General features: G+C 34.6%; 1 protein-coding gene across 2 annotated transcripts in view; it reads right to left on the bottom strand.

Moving 5' to 3' along the window:
* Window positions 1-15,599, bottom strand: part of LOC136041920 (tetratricopeptide repeat protein 37-like) — a 90,828-nt gene that overhangs the window by 71,775 nt on the left and 3,454 nt on the right. Inside the window, exons 1-4 of one of the 2 annotated variants that reach the window (XM_065726719.1) lie at window positions 14,761-14,894; window positions 5,454-5,546; window positions 1,658-1,801; window positions 325-416 (exon numbers count right to left, since the gene is read on the bottom strand). In XM_065726719.1, coding sequence (XP_065582791.1) covers window positions 325-416; window positions 1,658-1,801; window positions 5,454-5,546; window positions 14,761-14,808 — 377 coding nt within the window. In that variant the 5' untranslated portion in view covers window positions 14,809-14,894. Of the gene's footprint in view, window positions 1-324; window positions 417-1,657; window positions 1,802-5,453; window positions 5,547-14,760; window positions 14,895-15,599 lie in introns of those variants that run through there. The other variant, XM_065726720.1, reaches the window with a different exon arrangement.

Raw genomic sequence — 15,599 nt, 5'->3', positions numbered from 1 at the left:
TCTTGAAGCTCCACGATGGGCAATTGCATTGGCTGACGGTTATGCTAGGTTGACAATTGTACTTGTATCGATTTGACTGCTTGTATAACAATACAGGCTGATATTCACATTTACAAGACTAGCAAAGAGTTAAACAAGTCAACTTTGCAGATTATAATATAGGCCTACAAACACTTATATTTATCCATGTTTTTTTAAACAAACTTCTACTAGCTTATGCTAGTAGACGACTGGACCAAGTCTTGTGATAACCTTACACTTACAAAATGTTCACTTCCAATATTACAGAAATTACCAGGATCAAAAAAAATATAGGCTACTTACTCCTTAGAGCCTTTTAGAAGATTCGTGTAAATGTTTTCAAGCTTTTCTAAATTTGCGCGTTCTTCGCTACCTTGGAGAAGTGAAGCCAGGCCCTAAAAACGTATAGACAAGAAAATTAACCACGCAATCCTTACTAGCTTCGACGAAAAAAAACTGTCAAATTAGCGTTCATACTGCAGATCCTCAACTTCAACTTTATTAATATAAAATGATCAAAACATGCATCTCTTTTAACATCCCCACAAAAGGCTCCATGGCCAGTGAACGTAGGGAAAAACATTACAATCATATCTATCAAGATTCATAATACAAGATAAGGGAAATAAACACAAAGAGGAAAAAACTAACAAAAATAAAAACAAAAAATGCAAATGATTAGATCAAACCTTTTTTTATACTCAGTTGAACTGGACAATATCTATTACTATTATTATCACTAATATAAAAAAAGAGAAAAGAATAAGAAGAAAAATTAACCCAAAGGACTTTTCGTTAATCTTTTGAAGACCATTTTTTATTCCAGTAAAGTGGTTTCATAGTTACTTCACACACAGGAAAGACTTTGTTTTACAACAATCTATGCAGTAAAATTTGTCAAAAGCGTAGTTATAAAAGTCAGGTTCAAAAGTTGAAAAACTTCGCCCTTTTGCTCCTATTATTTCCCACGGCGCCTTTGACCACTCGGCCATCCTGGCGTTATACTCCTATTACAAGTAAAAAAAAACTTTAAACAAATTTTATTCTATATTCTCTCTATTCTTTATTCTTTTCTTTTATAAAAGAAACGGTCTTTCCTCTATTCTTTTCTTTAATATTTTCAAATATTCCGAAAATCTATGAAGCACTTTCAATTCAGGCTAATATCTAACATATTGCAATGTTTTAATAATTCAATAATATCCAATATTCTAATCATATCCAATAATTTCAACATTGGATATTAAAATATTCAATCCTTTTAATTGTCCAAACATGTAGATCATTAGACTATCTTAGTCTATAATAAATTTTCTGTTGGTTGTACACATATGTATGTAACATAAAGGATTCTTGAAACCAAAACATTAGGGAATAATATAAAAAGTAAAAATTTGACCCAAATTTTTTTATTCTGTGGTGTCAAAGTATATTTGGACTCCTATTCTCGCCTTTTCGTTCAATGCAATGATACTACGCAAATTCTATAAACATCAGATTAATTCAAATACTTAGAGAAGTTTTTAAATTAAAAATTAAACTTTTTAACTTGTCATTAAATAAAATACATCCCAAAAAACATCAAAATGAAAATATTAACCTAAAAAAAGATAAAGCCTCATATGAAATGTTTCACCTGCCAAGCAGTTTGATTTTCTGGCTGTAGTTTAACCACATGCTCCAGTTTAATAACAGCTTCTTCCGGTTTCTGAAGATTCTTCAGGGCACTGGCACATAGGATAAGTCCAGTAACATTATCGGGATTGATTTCCAAAATAGCCTAAAATAATACAGATTTCAATGCATGATCTCACTTTCTGACTATTATTTTCTGTAATAATTATCTTTCACAATAAAATCATCAATATCGCTGTATAAGAATACTGGCATTAAAGTGCACGTGTTATATAATCCACAAAGGTGTTCGTCACTCAAGTTTAGTAATAACCTTAAATAGACAAATTACCCCGGCATGCCTAAATTCCTGCTTTCGGCTTATTCTCAGACAACAAGTAAACCCTATGGATACTTCGTACTCGATCTGAATTTCGTTTCGTCAGTGCTGACTTTCTCGTATTGATTCGAGTGTTCAATATCAGCGTATAAAGTTTGTTACGTGAATTGTGGTATGAGTTCAGTTGCCTTTGTTTAGTCATTATATTATTTTTGATTTTTTGTGTACATGGCCTCTTTGGCTTTCAATACACTTTATCTTATAGACACCTATAACGATTAATTATTTTGTGTATTCTGTTTTCATAGCTCAATAAACTATGTACTTTATTCTTTGAATGGAAATTCCTTTGAATCCATTATTATGAGTTAAGATCATTTTGGTTAGTTTTGAAGAGTTTTATAGCCAAAGCAAGTTTGGGGAACTGAGAGGAGGTGCTAAACAAGCTTTGAAATATATATCCACATGAAAGAATCATTTATAAAAATCCCCTCTTATAGTTAGATATTACCGGCAAATGACAGTATACCAAGACCTGTTTCCAATTCTATTGATAATACAATGTTAACAAGATAAGTGTGACTCGGGTATTCAAAGATGCAATTTTTGTCGAAAATTTCATGAAATTACAAAAGACACTTGATATAGCAATTTCCTTTCAAATGGGCACTTAGACATCCCTCTACGAGATATTGCAGTGCCCAACTAAAACAGAACGGTGACAGATTTTCTTTGTTGCTCCAGATGAGGACTGAAATTTTCCCAAATCGGTTTTTTAGCTATCGTGATTCCAATGGTACAGTTTTCATATCAATTTATAACTATTTTGTGGGTTTTCAGGCATACTTTAAAAATTTCCACAAAAGTATTTCTGGAACAAACTTCTTTCGAAGCGGATTTTTAATGAATTTTCATGGAATGGAGTCGGAGTAAAAGGAATTATGTAAGACCCTCTGGAATCAGAGTTGTGAAAATACATAAAGGCTGGAGTCAAGCCGAAAACTCCTAATACTTACATACTACTACTAACACTATTAAATATTACTAAAAAGTGGCGACAACGAACAAAAGTAATATTATAGATATTTATTTTAGCCCACCAATAATGCAAAATATGGCGGAGAACAAAAAGAAAGAAAGAACAGCACAAAAAACCCTACTTCAAGAAACAACGATTAGACTATTGTAGCCAAATTATAGTGAATAGGATTTTTTGCACTATAATACTACAGTACTACAACAAAATCAATTTATTCCATTATTTTGTATCACTATTGAAAAATATACATATAACATTTGCAAACACATTACATATAAAATGCAGAAAAATAGACAAATGCTTTACAGGTTGACAGAGATACCTTTTAGCACTGTGCAGTAATTCTGGCAATGCAGAATATAAAATTTATAAGATAAATATTAGCTATTAACAGGGTCATTAAAATTATGTTTAGAAAAGAATTTGATAAAACTACATATTTTTGCGAATAGGAAGAAAAGAGGTCTTTACAAAAAAGGAAGTACTTGGAACTGAACTTGGAGCAATCATATTCAAAATTTGGCGATCGGAGTCAACGTTAGAGTCGGTATATTGAAAATGTCTGGAATCGGAGTCGGTATAACTTATAACCGACTCCTAAGGTCCTACATAGTATAAAATAATAGTATCCATTCGTGAAACAGCTTCAAATGGGGATTATTTATCACTTGAGTTTCCTTTTTTAACGCGTTTTTGAATGGGCTAGAGTTGATTCTTGAATAGCTTGCCTCTAAGGGGGCAACTATGACACCCTTGAATTGTGACGCTTAAAAAGACTGCTTTAATGGTAAAAAATGCCCTTTCACCACTATTGTTAACAAGTCTACAAGTTGATCAACTATTCGACTTCTAGGATTGATGTATTGTTTAGGTATCTTTTGAATGCAAAAACAAGTCGACGGTTACAATAAATATTAACAAACAGGAGAATATTTCATTAATCATTATTAATAAATAGTATCTTCATTCTTCTGGTTCTTGTAATTATCATTGACATAAAAGTATGTTCATATACTAAAGTAATATACTTTGGTTTCTAGTTTAGGCTCAATACCAGATTGGCATGTTTAAATACCAAAGATTTGTTTCTGGCCTCCTCTTCTTTTCAGTCCTCAAAGGACTGATGGCTCATTTGGAAGTATTCAAACTATTGCATCTATGAGACGCCTAAAAAATCAATATACAACCAAACCTGGAGCTCAGGCCAAGACATATTTTCTCAAACTTGTATGTCTAATCACCATCAAGTTTAATATATTTCTAGCAGACCAAAATTGCGTATACATGGATGCAGTAAAACCCTTTAGAGTGTTATATGGAGGGTCACCCCTCCCTCTTTAAGGAATATTTTCAGAAGAGACTCTATCTTCCCTTACACCCTACCTCATCTCCCCATACGTTAGTACCTATGGTCCAGGTTGAGACAAAGCAGGAAGTTCATTAGAGTTTGAACAGTTAAATGAAAAATGGGATATAAAATATTAGGAGGGCTGACCTATTTAGTGCATTCATCTTTATTTCTTTGTTGGGCCCTCAGATGACTTTTTCCTTTTGGCAGAAGCCACATTTCAAACTAAGAGGCGTTTTTTTCATCTGGGTCATATTCCTTACTCAGTCCTAGTGCACTCGACAATTATTTATGTGCACCTTTTTGGCCCTTTCAGTACCATGCAGAACAATTTTTGTCTAATTGCAATGAACTTACAGTTACCAAGAGAAGCTTCCAATCACCATGTGTTTAAGCGCTGAATTTTCATAAGAAACAAAGTATTGTCTACTCGGAGATATTGAGATAAGTTAAGCACTAGCATTTGTTGTGGCAAATTTTCAAAAGAAAAGAATGGTGTTTTCTTGAATAGCTGAAGGATGATAGTAGTACTGAGTAAATGTGAAAAAGATTATTGGCCCTTAGGAAGTGGGATCAGAGGATATTTCACTGGGAAAGGGTGAAAAAATTGCGCACATTAATAACGATCATATTTTGAAATTAACAGTATTTGAAAAATTAGATTAGAAATGTTAACTTCCAAATTACCAACTCAATGGCATCCAATTAGAGTATTTGTGTTCAGGTAAATCTAATTTCATTCAACGTGGAAAGTATTCCAGAGATTAAGATGGGCTTGTTTTTAAGATCAGGCCTAAAACTGAGTTTGCAAGAAAAGTGATGATTATATTCAGAAAGAACATGCAAATGGCATCTAGTGGTATGTTCAATTTATCTGTAGGTCAATAATATAAACTGAACAATATTTACCAAAGAGGGACCAGGGAATAAAGAATTTCAATTTTTCCTAGGATGGTTTGGCTGCTCAGCTTTAAGTCTCCTCTATGTTTCCATTTGTTTTATAGGAAATGTTAGCATTAACACATGCTTGTTAATTGTGTCTAAGAATTACTGAGATCTAGGGTTTGAAAAATGGAAAAGGTTAAACGCACCTTAGATTCAGCAAGCGCACTTTCAAAGTTATTGTTTTTCAAAGCTTCCTTTGCCAGTTTTACTTTCTTCTTTTCCTGAGTACTCGAGCTCATCTGAAACAACACTTTGAATTAACAAAAACAGTCAACTCTATAAATAGATTCGACAACATCTTTTATTTATCACATATGACCCATTTAGAAACCAAATTGTCTAAGTCAACAAAAATAGCAGCAAAAAAAAATACCAAAAGAGGACAAGTAATTGATTTTCCTTTTAATGTAGCAACAATTAGCTGGGGAAAATATCCAGTATATTTATTCATTCAGCCTAATAGTTAAACAGGGTTGCGTCCTATCCCTATTTATATGAATCACTTTGATCGACTTTGTCCTACAGAGCACAGTAAAGGCAATGGGAGAGCACAGAAACAATTGGAGAAGAAAAGCTCTCCTATACTTAGATTATGCTGATGATTCAAGCGTCCTAGATGACAATATTTGCAAAATCAATTAATTTTTAGAGGTTTTGCGAGTTCAGGGTGCAAGAAAGTGTTTGAAAATTAATGTTAAGAAGACTAAGTAACTAAGACTAGGAATAAGTGCAGGTGAAGAAGTGACGATGGGTAACGAGAAGATCAATCTAATCGACAGGTTCATTTACGTAGGAAGTATTATTAGTAAAAACGACAGGTGCAATGAAGACGTTAAAAGTAAAATAGCCAGGGCCCAGGATTTTTTCACAATTGAAAAAAGTTTGGAAGAATAGGAAGATATGTCTGCGAACCAAGATTAGAATACTGGAAGCTTCAGTGATGACAGTGGTGAAGCATGGTTCTGAAGCGTGGGCGCTCAGAAAAACAGATGAGGATTTGCTAGATGTTATCCAAAGATTTTGCCTATGGAATGACCTATTGAAAATTATATGTGCCTTAAACAGTTATTGGAAAGAACTAAGAAAAAAAACTGAATTTTTTATACATAATGATATTAATTTCTGAAAGCTCATCAGTTCAAGATTTAATTTTACCGTATTCAGTAAATAGGAATCTCTTTTCTGTAAAGTGCCAATGACGCAATAGGCTTAACAGTTTTACAGTGAATAAGGGGGCAGTAGCCAAACTCGAGTTTGTAGTGATTTTTGTTCGTTTTAAGTTTTATTTGGATATTCAATTTGAGTTTTAATCGTTTAAAGATGTATTTATTCATTTATAACTGTTGTGTATTTATTTATTTTACCCGTTGTTTGTATATTTGCTATAGTTGTTTGTTTAATTTCTGTTTGTTTTGAGTTTGATTTATTCTTTAATTGCAATATCTGATCGTTTGGAGTTTGTATTATTATAGGAATTTATTTCTGCTGGTCTTAAGTTTAATATGACTTTCTACTTTTCTTTGAAAAATATATTTGTCTGAAAATTTTTTAACTAATTCTTAGATGAAGCTGTAAGCAGAACACTAAGTTTTGTTTTTCAAACTAGTATTATAAAGAAGCTGTTGATGAAAAAAAGTTGTAAAAAAAATTGCAAACCAACAAAGTCAGCAAACTAAGTGTTTAGTGCATGGCTACGACCAGTCATTAGGGCATGGCCTGGTGTGGGAGGGGGAGGTATGCAGTTAAACTAGAATATACCCAAAAAGTCTAACAAATGGAAATGTTCTAAATATACTAAAGTAAGACTTTTATTTTCAAATGCGTTTAAGTCAGACTTAGCTAATCAGATGTATTAGATTAGATTCAGATTAGTTTAGATTCGATCACCAAAACTGAAATGATTTCCACACAGTAATCAAAGGCAACGCAAAAGCGCTGCCTAAGTAAAGAGTGATGTGGGCACAATGTCTTTCTTTTTTTTGTATAGACCTGAGTACTTCGTGTTGAAGGAGTCGTCATAGAAACTTCGAAAAGGGCTCAATCGATTGGAAATTGAAAGGGCTAGTGCCTTTTTAATAGTCGAAAGAGATTGGAGGGCAATTAACACCCCTCCCACACCCACCATTTCCCCAACCACATCCAATCAAAATTTTGATATAGCCATTTTGTTCAACGTATTTGAAAGGTCCAGAATTTTTGTCTTTGAGGATGACACTTCCCCCTTCCCGACAACCCCCAGGACAAGGGTTGTAAGTTATGCCATGGGGGCATATAAGGTTTATATAGAAAAATTGATTGCATAAACTTCGGAGGGGGTTCATTGGATTGGAAATCAGAGGTTCTAGTGCGTTTTATAAGATTTAGAGTAATCAGAAGGTGGGTACCCCCCCACCACCCCCAAACCTCATATTTTCCCGAAATGAATCTGATATAAATTTTGACATGACCATTTTGTTGTCTTAGAAACTTCGAAAAGAGTTCATTTGATTGGAAATTGAAAAGACCAGTCGAAATTGAAAAGACCAGTGCCCTTTCAAATAGTCGAAAGTGATTGGAGGGTAACTAACCCCCCTCCCATGCCCACCATTTCCCCAAACACATCCAATCAACATTTCTATTTAACGTAATGGTCCGGAAATTATGTCTTTGAGGATGACAAAACCCCAGAGCCCTCAGGGCAATAGTTGTAAGTTATGCCCTGGAGGCATATAAGGTATATATAGAAAGAGTGATCATATAAACCTTGGAGGGGTCTCATTGGATTGGTAAGTAAAAGTTCTAACACCCATTTGAAGATTCAAAGAGATCAGGGAGTGGATACCTTCCCCCCACCCACACCTCGCATTTTCCCAAAATGCATCTGATAGAAATTTTGAGATGGTCATTTGTTGTCGAAAAAACTTCAAAAAACAGCTCATTCAATTGGAAATTGAAAGAGCCAGTTCCCTTTTTAAATAGTTGAAAGTGATTGGAGGGAAACCAACCCCCCTCCCACGCCCACTCTTTCCCCAAACACATCCAATAAGAATTTTGAGACAGGCATTTTTTTCAACGCAATTGAAAGGTCCCGAAATTACGTCTTTGAGGATGACTAATCCTCACAGTCCTTAGGGCATGGGATGTAAGTTATGCCCTGGGGGCATATAAGGTTTACATAGAAAGGGTGATCGTATAAACTTTGGAGAGGATTAGACTGGTAATCAGAAGTTCTAGCGCCTTTTTTAAGATTCAGAGTGATCCAAGGGTGGATACTCCCCTCCCACACCTCGTATTTTCCTGAAATGCATCTGATAGAAATTTTGAGATGGTCATTTGTTGTCGAAAAAAACTTCAAAAACAGCTCATTCGATTGGAAATTGAAAGAGCCCATTCTCTTTTTAATAGTTGAAAGCGACTGGAGGGCAACCAGCCCACCTCCCACGCCCACTCTTTCCCCAAACACATCCAGTAAACATTTTGAGACAGCCATTTTTTTCAACGTAATTGAAAGGTCCGGAAATCATGTCTTCGAGGATGACAGCCCCACAACCCTCAGGGCAAGATATGTACGCTACGTCCTGGGGGCATATAAGGTATAAATAGAAAGAGTAATCGTATAAACTTCGGAGGGAGCTCATTGGATTCGTAATCAGAAGTTTTAGTGCCCTTCTTAAAATTCAGAGTGATCGGAGAGTGGATACCTCCCCCCCCCCACACTTCGTATTTTCCCAAAATGCATCTGATAGAATTTTTGAGATGGCCATTTGTTGCCGTAGAAACTTCTAAAACGACCCATTAAATTAGAAATTGAAAAGGTCAGTGCCCTTTTTTATAGTTGAAAGTGATTGAACGGCAACTAACCCTTCACCCACGCCCACCGTTTCCCCAAACACATCCAAACAAAATTTTGAGATAGCCATTATGTTCAACATAATCAGAAGGACTGGAAATTATGACTTTGAGGATGACAACCCCCAGCCTCGGGGCAAGTGTTGTAAGTTATGCCCAGGGGGCAAAATTAGGTATATATAGAGAGAGCGTAGAAACTTGGGAGGGGGATGTTGGATTGGTAATCAGAATTTCTAGTCCCCTTTTTAAGATTCAGAGTGATCGGTGGTTGGATAACACCTCCCTCCAAAACTCGTATTTTCCGGATATGCATCTGATAGGAATTTGAGATGGCCATTTGCTGTCGTAGAGACTTGGAAAAAGGCTCGTTAGATTAGAAATTGAAAGGGCTAGTGCTCTTTTTATTAGTCAAAGGTGATTGGAGGGCAACAAGCTCCCCCCTCCCTCGCCCATCAATTTCCAAAAAACGTCTAATCTAAATTGTGATACATCCATTTTGTTCAGTGTAGTTGAAAGATATGGATATTATGTCTTTAACCATCCCCAAACCTTCTCAAGACCAAAACAGAACTTGCATCCGGAAAAAAAAATATTGTGGATTGTCACTTTAATATACATATACTGACATATATTCCTTAAAGTTTCGATAATTTTTAATTTATTAAAGATAAAAAAGTTAAACATTCTAAACATATTTTTTAAATTTAAATAATACAATAAATAACGGAGTCAAACTCGAAATGAGTAAAAATTGACACAAGTAGGGCTGGAAACCCCCATGCATTCTCAAAAACAGTACACAATTTTTCCGTTACTGTAAACAAATACATTTAAAATGTTTTCACTTTGTTTTCCATGTTTAAAATGTTTTTACTAGATATTTGAAAGGGGAAGTCCTCCCCCCTGCACACCAATTACAGTGCAAGTATCTGGTGCCTTATGTACAGTAACAAGAGATTGGCACTTCTCTAAAGCTCATTCATTTTCTAAACACATTAAGTCAAAATTTTGAGACAGCCATTTTGTTCAGCATAGTAGAATGGTCCAGCAACTATGTCTTAAGAGATATTAGGTATGTCAACCCCCCCACAAACGTGCAATTGGTCTATTATGCTTTAAAACTAAATGGTGCTTAAAAATAAATCAAAAGGCATTGCGTTTATGGTTGCCAATATGACACCTCAGCAATATATTGAGAACAACTGGTGGTACTAAGTTGATTTTTTTTTTTTTTTTAGATACTAGTATTGCTACTTCTGCTCTAATAATTTAAATAAATAAAAAGAGTGTAAGTGTATCCAGGTTGTCAAAGAGTATAGATAGAATCTTTTTGGAATGATATTAAGTTTTATTTTTCAGGTCAACTTCAGAAGCTATAAAATCAAATTAAACGAGAGCTAAGAGCTCATATGGCACTTGTGACGAGGTCGAAAAAGCCAAGAGATCATTTGGCATGAGCTCTAGCAAACTTCTAAGAATCAATAGATTGATCAAAAAGGAAAATCAGAGGCTTAATGCTGGTCGAGATTTAAAATAAGAGCCCTGAGACACAAGGTCCTTCTAAATATGAAAATTCATTAAGATACGATCACACACTCCTAAGTTAAAAATCCCTGATTTTTTCTAATTTTTCCTCTCCTTTCAGCTCCTAGATGGTCAAATTGGAGAAAACAGCTTTATCAAGTCAATTTGTGCAGGTCTCTGACATGCCTACCAATTTTCATCGTCCTAGCACATCCAGAAGCACCAAACTCGCCAAAGCACTAGAACCCCCCGCCCCCTAACTTCCCCAAAGAGAGCGGATCCAGTCCAGTTAGGTCAATCACGTGTCTACGACATTTGCTTATTCTACCCACCAAATTTTATCCCGATCTCTCCACTCTCAGTGTTTTCCAAGATTTCTGATTTCCCCCTCCAACTCCCCCAATATTACCAGATATGGTCGGGATTTAAAATAAGAGCTCTGAGACATGAGTTCCTTCTAAATATCCAATTTCATTAAGATCCGGTCACCTGTTCTAAAGTCAAAAATACCTCAATTTTTCTAATTTTTCCGAATTAACACACTCCCAACTCCCCCAAAGAGAACAGATCAATTCCAATTATGTCAATCACGTATCTATAACTTGTGCTTATTCTTCCCATCAAGTTTCATCCCGATCTCTCCACTCTGAGTGTTTACTAAGATTTCTGTTCCCCCCCTCCAACCCTCTATGTCCCCGGATCCGATTCGAATTAAAAATAGAGCATCTGAGACATAAGATTCTTCTATATATCAAGTTTCATTAAGATCCAATCACCCATTCGTAAGATACCTAGATGTTCACGTTTTCCAAGAATTCCGGTTTCCCCCTCCTACTCCCTTGAATGTCACCGGATCTGGTCGAGATTTAAAATGACAGTTCTAAAGCATAAGATCCTTCTAAATATCAATTTTCATTTAGATCTGATCACCCGTTCGTAAGTTATAAATACCTCATTTTTTCTAATTTTTCCGAATTACTCCCCCCCCCCCCCCCAACTTAACCAAAGAGAGCGGATACGGTCCAGTTATGTCAATCACGTATCTTGAACTTGTGCTCATTCTTGCCACCAAGTTTCATCCTGACCTCTTTGCTTTAAGCGTTTTCCGAGATTCCCCCCCCCCCTCAATGACACTGGATTTGGTCGGGATTTAAAATAAAAGATTAATAAATAATGAATAGACTAAATAAGAAATAAATATGGGTTACGAGGTCCTTTTAAATATGAAGTCTCATTAAGATCCGATCACTCCTTCGTAACCTAAAAGTACCTCATTTTTTCTAATTTTTCAGAATTAACCATCCCCCCCAACTCTCCCAAAGAGATCGGATCCGTTCCGGTGCTGTCAATCACTTATCTAGGACTTGTGCTTATTTTTCCCACCAAGTTTCATCCCAATCCCTCCACTCTAAGCGTTTTCCAAGATTTTAGGTTTCCCCACCCCAACTTCCCCCAATGTCACCGGATCCGGTCGGGATTGCTATATGTCACTTGGTAAATTAAATATAAAAAAAACAAGTTTTTTTAACGGTAAGTAAGGAGCGACATTAAAATTTAAAACGAACAGAAATTACTTTGAATGTGAAAGGGGCTGCTTCCTCATCAACGCCCCGCTCTTTACGTTAAAGCTTGACTCTTTCTCTTAACTCTGCTTTTTAAAACAGTAAAAAACTTTAGCGTAAGTAACCCTCCAATTTTTTGGTCACTGAAAAAGGGCACTAGAACTTTTCATTTCCGTTAGAATGAGCCCTCTCGCAAGATTCTAGGACCACTGGGTCGATACGATCACCCCAGGGGAAAAAAACAAAAAGACAAACAAATAAACACGCATCCGTGATCTGCCTTTTGGCAAAAAATACAAAATTCCACATTTTTATAGATAGGAGCTTAAAACTTCTACAATAGGGTTCTCTTATACGCTGGATCTGAGGGTGTAAGTTTCGTTAAGATTCTATGATTTTTAGGGGGTGTTTTTTTCCTATTTTCTAAAATAACGCAAATTTTCTCAGGCTTTTAACTTTTGATGGGTAAGACTAAACTTAATGAAACTTATATATTTAAAATCAGCATTAAAATGCAATTCTGTTGATGTAACTATTGTTATAAAAATTCCGTTTTTTTAGAGTTTTGGTTACTATTGAGCCATGTCACTCCTTACTACAGTTCGTTACCACGAACTGTTTGATACCAAGTGCCATAAAAATACTGTTTGTTTCAGGAATGAAAATTGTTGAAAAATTTTCTCCAACATTAATTTTAACCCTATATTATGGATTTTTACAGAAGAAAACTGAAAAGATACACAATATTATTTTTTCCATGAAAAAGAGTATGTATAAAAAAAAAAACAAAAAAAAAAACAGAAACTAATTTAATTTTTTTTTCCATACGACAAGTTTTTTCAACAAGTTTTTCAATGAAAATTAAAGAGCTCCATTAAGCCAAGAATGAACAAAATTAAAGTCAAATAATCTTCCAAGCATAAGACTACCATTAATCACTATCAATAAATAAATGAAACTGGAAATGAACAAAAATTGAAATAAATGGCTGAGTCAAACTCAAAACGAGCAATAATTAACATGTATAGGGCTGATAACCTCTATGCCGTCTCAAGACCAGAGCACAATTTGCGCTTTACTGAAAACAAAATGTGTTTGAGATGTTTTCACCTTTCTTACTTTCATAAATGACAAATTATCAGAACCTTAAGGAAGAAATGTATAAATATATATGTCAATTAAACCGACAATCCACAGTCATTTGTTCGCTTTTTGTTGTTTTTTTTTTTAGTAAAGCGCAGATTGTGTTCTAGTCTTGAGAAGGCATAGGGGTTATCATCCTTAGTTATGTCAATTTTTGCTCGTTTTGAGTTTGGCTCGTCTATATATTGTAATTTCTGTTCGTTTTGAGTTTCATTTATTTATTGATAGTGATTTATGGTAGTTTTATGCTTGGAAGATTATTTGACTTTTTTTGCTAATACTTGGCTTAATGGAGCTCTTTACTTTCCTTTGAAAAATTTGTCTTGTGGGAATTTTTTTTAAATTAATTATCAATAGCTGATGACAAAAATATGACAATGTGATAGTGCTGGTAAAATATATCTTACTATTCTGCTGAGAAGTTTTTAAACAGATTCTAACTACTTTTCTTAAGCATGCAAATGAGTTTGATTAACTATTAAAGAGAGCAGGGTAACTGTTAAGGCCCTTCTTTGAACTAAACACTACAATAGCAAAGGTGTCACTTTATCTCATTCACAGAATTTATATTTAGAAGAATATCAGAGCTACTTCAAGTTTGTATGTATCCCAGTCCCCCCCCCCTCTTCTAACCCTTGGATAGCCAATGGTCCATAAATTTGATGGGTTTTTTTTGTTGTTGTTTTTTTTCTTGAATTGGTATTACTTGCTGTTATGAACTAACTATCAACAAAAAATAATGCAAACCAACAGAGCCAGCAAGCTTTTACATATGCCCAAGAGTTATTTAAAGGCATTAGGGCAGAGAGGGGGGGAATAGATGCAATTAGACTGAAAGAGACTGATAATATAACAAATTGAAATTTTTGAAAAATGACGAAGCAAAAACTTTGTAAAGTTATAGATGGTTTACATTTTTCAAACTCAAAAAAATAGCTGCATTAGGACAATAAAGCTTTCAAGAGCAAATTAAAAGGTCGAATTATGCCAAAGGAAACGTTTTTAAAACTCCTACCTTCACTACTGCTTTATTTCTAAGGCTTGGAAAACTACAGACAAAACAGGTCTGTTTTGAAAAAAGTTTTCTTTGGGCTAATTTTAGTTTGAGTCTTTTGACTCTAGGCTTTGAAAACACTGTTCTAATGATTTGAGTGACATTTTAAGCCTTATCAAGATTTTTTTTTTAGTCAAGACATATTTTTGAAGATTCTTGAAAACCATAGGCTTAAAGATTAGGATTTAGCAAAGTTATGAGGATGAAATAAAAACATCTCTTGAATCTTGCATGTGCTGTAGATCTACTTTTGAATTTCTTATAACACAAAGGTTGTGCAAGTTCATCAAGGGTCAGTGCCCTTTCATGGGGGAAGGGGTGAAGATAGCTACTTCAAAAGACCTTCTTACAGCATTTTGTATGCACTGAAAACATTCTTGAAAGTCCCATTCATCTAACTCAACTAATTTTCATAATAGCAAAAAGCTTTTGATTTTTCTACTTTGTATTATTTTTCTACTTTTTTCTCATCTGCAGGTGGCTCATCACACTAAAAAAAAAAACAATATTAGCGAACTTTTTGTACATAGCCTAGGGCTAAGGTAACTTGATTGGCTAAGGTGTCTAACTTGATCACTATCTAACAGGCACTCTCTAATCAGTATTCTATACAATGAAGCATCTTTTTTGGCCATTTTTCCAATCTAAAGAGAAGTAGTAATTATGTGTTCAATCTTAACCCATTTGAGAGCTTTAAGGTCCTCAGGACCTGCAGTATGGTATGTAGAAACATACCATGCCATTCAATTCAAAATCTATATGCATGGATACATTAAAACTAAATCTGACAAACTTATTAGTTTATAAATATTTTCACAGGTGGGTATTCATAGCATGAATGAGACTAATTATAACTAGTTATTGATTAATAAAATTAGTCAGAAACAAGTCAAATTACATGTGGTGTTTCTGAAAAGAATCAGAAAATAAACAAAATTTATAAAATTAATTCAATGCCTTTTTCAAATTATAATTATTAGCACTGTCACAATTTTACCACAGTCACCCCTCCCCCCCCCCCTCTAAACAGGGCTACATATAGTATAGGCTATACATGAGTGTTTGATAATTTTGTAGGTTTGCATTATTTTTCTGCTTAATTCTCCTTAACAGCTGGTCCATAAAGCATTGAATTAGTTTGCTCATTTCACTTAGTAAATAAGAAACAAGTTTTTCCAACT

Source organism: Artemia franciscana, unplaced genomic scaffold (assembly GCF_032884065.1).
Source record: "Artemia franciscana unplaced genomic scaffold, ASM3288406v1 PGA_scaffold_49, whole genome shotgun sequence".
Taxonomy (NCBI): Eukaryota; Metazoa; Arthropoda; class Branchiopoda; order Anostraca; family Artemiidae; genus Artemia; species Artemia franciscana.
Note: the sequence above shows the minus strand (reverse complement) of the source record. Positions and strands in the feature narration are given on the sequence as shown.